Source organism: Lactuca saligna, chromosome 1 (assembly GCF_052625555.1).
Source record: "Lactuca saligna cultivar CGN05327 chromosome 1, ASM5262555v1, whole genome shotgun sequence".
Classification (NCBI taxonomy): domain Eukaryota; kingdom Viridiplantae; phylum Streptophyta; class Magnoliopsida; order Asterales; family Asteraceae; genus Lactuca; species Lactuca saligna.
The window spans coordinates 171,494,610-171,505,176 of record NC_136417.1 but is presented as its reverse complement, the minus strand read 5'-3'; the positions used below and the strand labels follow the sequence as shown (position 1 = coordinate 171,505,176).

Genomic DNA, 10,567 nt, shown 5'->3' with positions numbered 1-10,567 from the left:
CCCTGCCAAACATGTTAACAAAGTCCCTAAGTTTTTCCTTAGGATCCTAAACCATCCGGTAGAGATCACTAGTGATCTTCTCAAAGTTTATGCTGCAAGAAAATTGGTTATTAAAGATATTGACCAAGTGTGCAAATGAAGTAATAGAGTATGGGGGAACGTTTAATAGCCATTTGAGGGCTGATCCTGTAAGAGTCGAACCAAAGCCTTTGCATAGACAAGCTTCCTTCAAGTTCCTTGTGATGGGAATGATCTCCATCCTTTCTCTATATTGGGCTATATGCTATTCGGGATATGTAGTCCCATCGTATAGCTTCATGTTGGGAGTTTGGAAGCGCTTAGGAACTTCGGTATCGGCTACCGTAGGAGCAAATCTCGAGATCATGTGGCTTGTAGGGGATACTTCTGGTATTGGTTGAACCACTCTGGGTACACTGGAGATCATTTGTCTTAATTGTTGAAGTTCTCTAGCCATGTTCGGGTTTATTCCTGCATCAACATTAATGTAGTTAGTATTAATAGTATTGCTGTTTAAGAGGTTACTAGAGTCAAGGTTTCTGTAAGTCCCAAATCTGCTTGTGTATCAATCAGATCCGTTTGATGGTTCGGAATCCCAATCAAACGGATGATGCTAGATCTAAATAGAAGAGAAGGAGAAGAAGAACAAGTGAATCTATGATGTATTCAATGAATAGAATGATGCTCCATACACATAGTACACACACACACTAGTTCTTCTCTCTCTAAAACACATTGAGTTTCACACACTTAAGCTCCCCACTCTTTCTCTTGGCCATGCACTCATCAACCTCTCCTCACCCCTAACACCTATATATATATATATATATATATATATATATATATATATATATATATATATATATGGGGAACATAGGTCGTGAACATGTTCATGGCCGTGAACTAGTTTATGGCCGTAAACACAACGACAAACATATATTACATTACAAAAAACCCAATTGCCTAGAAAAGCAAAGTATAAACCAAATTTTGACCCAACAATCTCCCCCTTGGTTTATAGCTTTCTTTTCTAATTGGCCCAACAAGCTTCCCCTAAAAAGTAGCTAGCTTTTCTTGTCAATCTTCATTTGGAGCTTGGCTTCAGCATTTATCTTTGATTTCTGCACAGCTTCAAGATGAACTTAATGAATCTTCAATAAATGACTTCATCTTGAGCACTTGGGATTTTCTTCATAATTAGGCTTTGAACGTACGTTGGGTGAGGAGGCTTGATGTACTGATTCTTGAAAGATAGCGCTTTTAGCTTGAGAATCTTCAGAGAGAACAATAAAGAGATCTAATCTTCTGGATCACTTCAGCAGGTTCATAGATAGCAGCAAATTAATTGAGGAGGCTTCAGTACAATCAGTCACATAATCTTCAAGTAAGCTTCACCTTGCTTCTGGGGTTGAAAGATTGAATGTTGAAAGAATAGTCTTCATTTCTTGTTCCTTCGAATGAGAATTCTTTGATGATCATAGATGAAGCCTTGGCTCAAAAAATCTCGATACAGTCTCCATGAGTCTCATCTACATCTGACTTCACTTTTCATAACAAAACAAAACTAAAAGAAAACTTAGCATACAATATTTTTAGATTTTTCATATTTTCTGAACAAGAATTAAAACAAAAATAACACTATTTTTGGATTTTGAATTTTCTGATTTTTGTGTGATTTTTGAATTTTCTGATTTTTGATTTTTTTTTTGATTCTCCTCCTAAATTTGTACATAGAGGAAAACTATAAACAAATTTAACAAAGACAAAAATATTTGGGATCAAAGTTGTGAGACAGTCTTAACTTGTTTTTCAGTACCTTCACCTTCATGAATATATCTGGTCAATTGTTGGTATTGTGGTCCACTTTAAACACGAAGAATATTGACAAACTTTTCCAAATGTACCATTTAGCTTACAACGACGACAGGTATTGTTGTCCACTTAAATTTAGCAGCGAGATCTACAGACAACCTCTAAATGGTTCAATTTTAGTTGCACTAGAACATGTTCCCCACTTCCTGATATACCCTGGTTATCAAGAACTTCCAAAGAACTCCTTACTTTAGGTGAGTAAAAAATTATTAAGGAGGAAGATAAATTTAGAGATAAGTGCATATGTTGATTCCCAGGTCAAATCTCTTTCAATCACGTAGAGGGGACAACATATGGCTAACTAGGATAGAGGGATTGAGAAGTAGAATATTGCATATGTTGTGTTCCGGGTCAGATCATTTCAATCACGCGAAGGAGACAACATATGACTAACAGACAGATAAAGAAGATGCATAGAAATAGAGTTGCATATGTTGCATTCCAGGTCGGATCTCTTCCAATCATGCAGAGGAAGCAACATATGACTGACAGATAGAAAGTAAGAAAATAATTTCCTACATACCTACTTTATTAGAACCCCCCCAGTCGCCCTATCAGAACCAGAATTAAGGACATAAGTCCGTACATCAAGGAAAAGTTGAATCAATGTTCTAGATGCATATTAATTTAGTGTATCCTGTAGGTTCCCATGTTTATCTCACTGCTTAATCTACCCGAGCATCGTATGGTCAGTCCAAACAATCCTATCTAAATCCACAATGTCAAATCCTTCGTCGCTACTAGCACATTGAACACAGAGTCTAGACAATTCAGATTCAGTCCCTTCCACATGTTTAGACTGCCTGTTATCACTTTATCTTGACATTACTCCCCAACAATAGCTACTAACAAAAACTATAAGAAAACAAAAGATTCTCTTCAAAACGAATCCGTGTAAGATAAACTCAGGAGTATCGAGAAGAAAAATCAAACCGTAAGTCACCGATTGAATTTGCATCCAGAAGGTCTGAGAACAGCACGCATAATCTCAGAACAGATCTGAAAATTCTTCACATCATTAAGCACAAACCTCATTTGTGATCCTCTCCTTTTCTTCCTTTCTCGCAAAGGACACATACTCTCACTTAAAGTCCTGAGTGTTATACAGTTGAGAGATGTCTCCTATCATGCGCCTGGAACAGCCACTATTAACAAACTGAAGTCTGATGATATGCCTCCATAGCTGCTCCAGCACAGAGCGGGATTAGTTGGTCTTTGGAACCCAGTCCATTTTGAAACTGGGTTGACCTTTGTCATCAACGCAAGGTACCCTCTCCCATGACATATCTTGTTTATCACAAACAGAAGATGAAGAAATATTAGACGTATTAGATGATTTCTGAGATTGAACCTTTGGTTCCCATCTGTAGTTAGGTTTAACCCATTTCTTGTTGGATTGGATGGGCGCCTCGGTACTTGCTTTTGAGTTTGAGCCTCTCTTGGATTGGACTTCTTGCCCGACATTCCCTTCTTGCCCTTGGGATTTTAATTCTTGGCCTTGTGGGTTTGATTCTTGGCCTTCTGGGCATTCCAGTCGCCATTTCGCGATTGTGATCTCGAATGATTTCCTTTGGAGTATCTCCCTTTTGGTGCATTTTGCCATCCTTGTACGTAGTAGGGAACATATGCGTGATTAGGACAATTTCTAGCAATGTGTCCAAGTGTTCCACAATGAAAACATGTCCTTTTCTTCGCTGAGGAGTTGCTTCTTCTTGCCCCTAGTGGCGTGCCTTTGCCTTGCTTCTGGTTGTTCCCACATGCACACTTGTAGCAAGTAGTCTGCTTCGCTTGTTTTGGTGGCCTGTATTTCTCAACAACAGGTTTGTTAGGAGTAACAGAATTAGAAGCAATAGATTCAGAGTTCAAGGAATCATTGGTTTGTTCAATAGTGTTCTCCTTGTTCTCATCTTCCGTTACTCCACCTGCACAGGAAGTAAAAATATCAGTATTCTTCACCTCAACACCCTCAGTTGGCCCTAATTGTTCAGTCTTAACTGAAGCTGGTGCAGGGGGTTGGCCATACTGAACAAGTGTCTCTACCTCATTGGTTTCAAGGGGTGAGTTATAGTTGTCGTTAAAAGGAGGTGGAACACTGTGGTACCCAAGACCTTTATTTTGATTATCTTTAAATTTTAATTGTTTCTCAATCATGGATGCAACTATCTCACTTGACACATCATATTTTCTAAAATTAAAATATGCATTTTCAAATTTGCTTTTCAATGTGTCAAGCTCGGCAGTCACAGAGGCAAGATGTTTCTTAATGTAGTTATAATTCTCATATTTATTGTTGTATTCCTCTTGAAGGGTTCTAAAGTCATTTATTTTGGCCTCTAGTTTCTCTTTTAATGGTCTCTGGTCTTTCTTAAGTTCATACTTCTCATATTTTAGGTCCTCGCTCTTTCTTTTTATCAACTCAATTTGTTCACATAAAAAATTATTTTGGCCTCTAGATTCGCTATTGATCATACATGTCTCATCTCGTGTGGTAAAAATGACATGATCTGAAGAAAATAATAATAATAATAATAATAATAATAATAATAAATAAAAAAATAAAAAAATAAAAACTATGTCCCCTTGTTAGCCTTGTATATGAGTTATCAAAAAAAAAAGAAGCTAAATTTCATTTTCCTAAAACACTTTATAGTTTAACTTTATAGTTTAGAGATCCCTCAATCCACCACTCTTCCCAAACGAACCCAACCAAAATAAGAACATAAGGGTTTTATATGGCGGCAGCCGTCGCAGCTAGGTCCATCCTCCGCTCGGCCTCCACCTCCGTCAAATCATCGGTGACTAGAATCTCCGCCGGCGCTAAACCTAGTTCTACCGGTGCAGCACATTCTCCCTTCCGTATCCGCACTCAAAAGCCCCAATCTCATCGCATTTTCAGGTTATTGTTATACGTCTTTAGCGTCTATTTATATCTTTATTTGCTTTAATTTCATATCCACTTCTTCTGACAATGTTAAAGCTTGAATTAGTATCTGCAATTCGGGATTTTGACATATGATTAATGCTATTAGCCCTTTCATGTTGATGTTTGGTGATGATTTTCTTAACCAATTTCTAAGGGTATATCCCCCCTTCAAAACAGCTGCCCTTTAATTATTTGATATCAAATTCTGTTATTGATATCTACAAGTTGATTAAGTGAACAAAGAAAAATTAGACTAAGAATTGGTTGATTCCTTTGAAATTTCCACATATGAGTAGATTCATAATATCTTTCGTCATGTTCCATTGATAAGTTAAATTAAAAGAAAAACCAAAAAATTGATTTCTTGAACCCCACTTTCATTAAGGCAAAGTCACAAACTTAGTTGGCATTTAGGCTTATCAACTAAATCCCATTTTTTGCAGCATTTTTTTTTATATACCGCATCAATCCAACACCAAATTGGTGTTGGTGAATAGTATAACATCAAATATTGTGTTATACTATTCTTTAACACCGAATATGGTGTTAAACTTTCACTTGTACAAATTGCTCCTTTGATAGGTTGTGATTTTCTGGTATTACAAGACATATTATAGGGTTTCATTTTTTTAATATGGAGGCTTTAAATAGTAAAAAATTTAAAATAGAGATTTTTGTGTTTATAATGTATCCAAATTATGGAGTGTTTTCATAGGCACAAAATTAATATAGTTTATTATTTTTTTTTCAGTAATTGGCCTATTAGGTTGTGTTTTTCTAACATTTACCTTTGAATTTTGTCATTTTTAGTTTGTTATTGTTTAATGATGTTCCACATATAATATTTGTTACTTGTGATATTATATTATAAATTAAATTTATGTTATGAAGTTCACTTTTTGGTTACAATTGTCTATTAGTAATATAATCTATAAATTTATAGATATGTGTCAAGTTTGTAAAAAGTTAACAAATATAAGGGTTTTTTGGAAGTAAAATAATATTCTTTTTGGAGTAAAATGGTGTTATATGCTGGAGAGGATTTAGTGTTTGAACCATTTTTGTCATTTTGGTGTAAAAAATGGCTTGTTATTTTAAACTAGTTGTGAGACCCATGTGTTACATGGGATTTTTTAAAAGAAAAATTAAATATGAAATTCTAAACATTTGAAAAGTTTGAATTTATAAGAAAATTGCAAAAAAAAAAAATAGTGAATTATTAAAATTAAAGTGTTTTTTTTTTTTTTTTTCTCTTTTAAATTTAAACAAATAATTTAGATAAATAAACCAAAGAAACTAATCAGACTTTTATTTAGTGATTTTGAAATTAGAAGGAAAGTCAGTTAATGAAATTAATATGCATTTATTATGATGTATTATATTTAAATACTATGTGGAATTTAATAAAATGGATAACCCATAAAATGGCACGTGGAAAATAAACTAAAATCAAAAGAATAAGAAAAAGCCATGTGGCATAATGCATTCGAAGATGACAAGTGGCAAAATTATTTTTATTTATTAAGAAGGAGATTTAGCTTCAAGTAATTGGGTTACAAAAATTGGAATCTGAACAACTTGAATCCCTATTAGACCAAAAGATGTTTCAAACTGAGGTAAATTAGTTTTCTTTTTTTTTTTTTTTTTTTTTATTTTATTTTTATTTTATTTTATTTTAAAACCAAACCACTTAATTCATAATCTGATTAGTGATTATTAAAGTAAATCCCATTGATCCCAGTTTAATCTGTTTAGTCCTACTTAATGACTTTTAAATGCTTAACTCAGCATTTAGTATATGTGTTTTAATTTTATTGGTGATTACATAATTTAAAAAACGAATTTTTGATGCATAAGCATAAGTTGACTTTGGGCCTCTTGTTTTTTTAAGGGTGAGCATATTATCTGAAAACATAGCCAATAGTTTTAATAAATATATATATATATATATATATATATATATATATATATATATATATATATAAAATACGTAATCACATAAAGAATTAAGAATAAAAAAATGTTGACTAAAAGAAAGAGGAGACTAAATTTTGAACAACAATTATTTCTTGGAAATAAAAAAGAATCTTAAAAAACTTGTGGTTAGAACTTAGAAAACACAATCCTTTTCATGGATTAGACTTAAAACATGTTTAAAGCCTTTAAAAATTAAAAACCGTGAAAATTATGATAGCAAAGTCGAGAGTAAATGACTAGTTTACCCTTCTAGATGTAATACCAGCTAAAATACTTGTTTTATAACAAAAGTAAAAACCAAATTGAAATACTTATGGAGCATGTCATTGACTTTAATAATTTTGTGAATTTTCTACATATAATTTTTAGGTAAGTTCTAAGTTATCTTTTTGTTTTTTAAATTTAGGAAAGTTTCTTTATAAAAGAGTTTATAACGTTTTACTATGAGGTAAGATTAATCGTTAAATACTTAAAACTGCACATTTATGCCACAATGATTCACTTTTTTTTTTTTCCATAATTCTTTTGGCTCTAATTTTATTTTTCTGGATGTGAAAATTGTTTAAAAAAATAGGTTACCAGTTGAGATAAGTTGTGTTGCTGTGGAATCACTGATTCCATTCCATTCAGCCACTGCTTCTGCATTGCTCACTTCAATGCTTTCAAATGCTCCTTATCCCTATTCCTGGACCATTGATGGTATTTATTTATTTATTTATTTATTTGTGTTTCCTTATTATTATTATTTTTTTTGGTCTGTTACAACTAAAATATAATAATGATCTGAAAATTCAATTATTATTTGGTAAAGTGGCTCTTGAATCTCATTAAACTTGTTATTCACTTTGCAGATTCCTAGCAACAGGATTTTCTTTTTCAGATCTATGTATTTTTTTTCCTTTTTGAATTGAGTTACAAATTACAATACCCAGTGTCACATTTAATAGTTTTTTGTTTAGTTTTGTGTAAATGATAAGGAGGATGAGGGCGTTTATGTCTTTTGCGAACTGAGTTTTATCCTATCTTTTATTAGATGAGACAATTATTGTAGTTTTTGTAAGGTGAAATGGTTGGTTGAATGGAATAAGATTGGGTTGTGTTGAGTTGACTAAATTATATATATTTCTATTCTTATGTGTACATGTAAAATAAATCAATCAAGTATGCTCAAGTTAACGATCTTAATATATTTATTTTATAAATTAAAACAATTTAAAATTATCAGTATTTGGACATAAGCCGATTTTCAGACAAGTTATGATTTGTATTAATGTTTGCATTGAACAAAAAGATATTATTAGATATGAGAGTGCGACAAATGAGTGTTTTTTTTAGATAATGGGGGCAAAAAGATATTATTAGATATCAGAGATGTGTAAATGGAAGTTAAACTCTTAAACAAGATGCTAATATAGAATCAAGGAATAAACTTAAAATCGTGCGCAAGTGAGTGAAGAAAGTGGTATACCTTATTATGCAACATGAGCACAATGATGATTAAAGGTGAAATCCTTAATGAGATGGATTCATGATGTGATACAAGGTTAAACCGATCTAAAATAATGTATGAAAGATGTTCAAGCGAATAAATATGTTTAAATGTTGATAGATTTCTTAAATATATTTTGGCAAACTGTGTTGTTGTTATGATAAACATTTTGATTGATATTTGTTATCGACTGTAGTTAATATGTTATATGATATCTTTGTTGAGATTTCAACGTTAATTGTTGTGTAAAGCTCACAATGGGAAAAATTGCTATGTTGTTAGTTAAAACTTATATTAGATTTTTACCATGTCTATAGATTTTTACCGATTAAAATGACAATATCACAAAACAATAAGACATTACCAATGGTGATCAGTTGTGGTTTAAGAAAAATGATTAGTGGTTTAAGAAAAATGATTACTAGAAGCTTGTAGTTAGAAGTGACAAGTGAATGATGGTGTTCGTTTATTTTAATCCATAAAAATAGATCGTTGTATTTTAAAATCAAAATAAAAGAGTAAATTACACGAATGGTTCCTATGGTTTAGGGTAATTTGCACATTTGGTGTCTAACTTATTTTTTTTTTTAATTCGAAAGGTCCTTATTGTTTGCTTTTGTTACACGTTTGGTCCTTGCCTTACCTAAAAAGATTATTTTTTCATTGATTTTTTAATTTATTTAAATAAACACACCTTCAACCCCACTCCCCTCACCTTACCTACCCATCCCACAATTTTTTCCTATTTAAATAATAATCTTCTTAGGTATGACAGGGACCGAGCACGTAACAAAAACAAAAAGTAAGGACCAAGCGTGTAACAAAAACAAATAGTAGGGACATTCCGAGTTAAAAAAATAAGTTAAGGACCAAACACGCAAATTACCCCATACCATAGGGACCATTCGTGTAATTTACTCAAAATAAAAAGTTGGTTTCCGTATTGGATACGATCAAAAGTTTAGTGACTAAAGAACAAATTTTATGTTATTGGTTTTTAAGTCATTTTCCATTTCTAAAATGAGTTAAAGTTATGTGTTTGTCTTCACATGAAAATTATGAAATTAGAAGTTATATGCTTCTTCATGTAAAGGTAAAAGTGATCAAAATATGTTAAAGTACATGAAAGAGTCTATATATTATATACTAGAGATATCAAGTGGATAATTGTAATGAAGTATGTAATAAAAGTGTTCATTTGAAGGGAATGTGTATTTGACATATATTATATATGTATATGTATTGACCTATTACGTAGGTGGCATCTACAATATACAATATGTCAAGCCACCTACATTTTCGTAGGTGGACTTACCGATTTTACGAAATTGGTGGGTCGCCGAGTTTACAAGTATAAAACATTCTTCTTTTTTATTTTTATTTTTTTTATTTTACAAAAATATGGAAGCTCAAAATTCTTTAATACATATACCTCTTAATATTACTCTTAAACACAGATCTCATTTCAAAGATAACATTTTAAGGTGTTTGAAATTTTAGTTGATATTATTTTAAAGTTATTGTTTCTTCCGTAATCATAAAGGGCTCAAATCGTCTTCAGCTACATAGGGCTCCTCCAAATTTGTTTAATGAAGAGGACGCCTTTGAGTTTGAAAGAATCTTCCTCCCTATGCTTGCCAAAAGAAGGCACAAGATCATGAGGCCGACCCCGATAATCCCCCTCCATGAGAAACAGAAAAGCATCACGAATTACATATTCCTTCCATCTCTCAATATATAATGTGTTGATGGATCTTGCGTTGTTTCAAGTCATAAGCTTATAATAAAAATCCTAGAAATATGCCCTTGACCATTTTTTTCATATTTGCAACATATAAGAATCCCAACTCTTTTTTTTTTTTTTTTTTTTTTTTTTTTTTTTTTTTTTTTAAATTGTAGTACGCAAGAATTCCAAAAATCACATCAAAATCTAACATTTTTTTTAATGTTTTGTATGTCTTCCATAACAACAATTTTGTAATATGACTTTTCCTAAATTACTTCGTAAGTTAGATAAAAGATGATGGCTAAAAACACATTGATGCACATTTGGTAGTATATATGTAATGGCTACCATAATCGATGGAGACTTATCATAAATGAAGGTTAAAAGTTCCATGTCAATTTGATAAGAATTATAGGAACCATAGATTCTGAAATGAAAACGTCATATGAAGATGCAATCAATTTTGATGAACACAAAGATGTAAATAAGATTTGTTTGCATTAGAGGATAGAGAAAACAATTTGTTACAATGAAATGTGTGAAACTATTCTATCCCAAAAAC

At 32.0% G+C, this 10,567-nt stretch overlaps 1 protein-coding gene across 1 annotated transcript; it reads left to right on the top strand.

Moving 5' to 3' along the window:
- Window positions 1–4,535: 4,535 nt before the first annotated feature.
- Window positions 4,536–7,903, top strand: LOC145046065 (protein NUCLEAR FUSION DEFECTIVE 6, mitochondrial-like). Its single transcript, XM_078994354.1, has 3 exons — window positions 4,536–4,786; window positions 7,365–7,489; window positions 7,642–7,903. Exons 1-3 carry the CDS (start codon window positions 4,623–4,625, stop codon window positions 7,647–7,649), a joined length of 297 nt encoding a protein of 98 aa, XP_078850480.1. The 5' UTR covers window positions 4,536–4,622; the 3' UTR covers window positions 7,650–7,903.
- The last annotated feature ends 2,664 nt before the right edge of the window (window positions 7,904–10,567 follow it).

Bases quoted from the DNA above. Each gene is read 5' to 3' on its own strand.
- LOC145046065 (XM_078994354.1), top strand. From the start codon at position 4,623: ATGGCGGCAGCCGTCGCAGCTAGGTCCATCCTCCGCTCGGCCTCCACC. The intron at 4,787-7,364 runs GTTATTGTTATA...TTAAAAAAATAG, and splicing joins CAATCTCATCGCATTTTCAG to GTTACCAGTTGAGATAAGTT.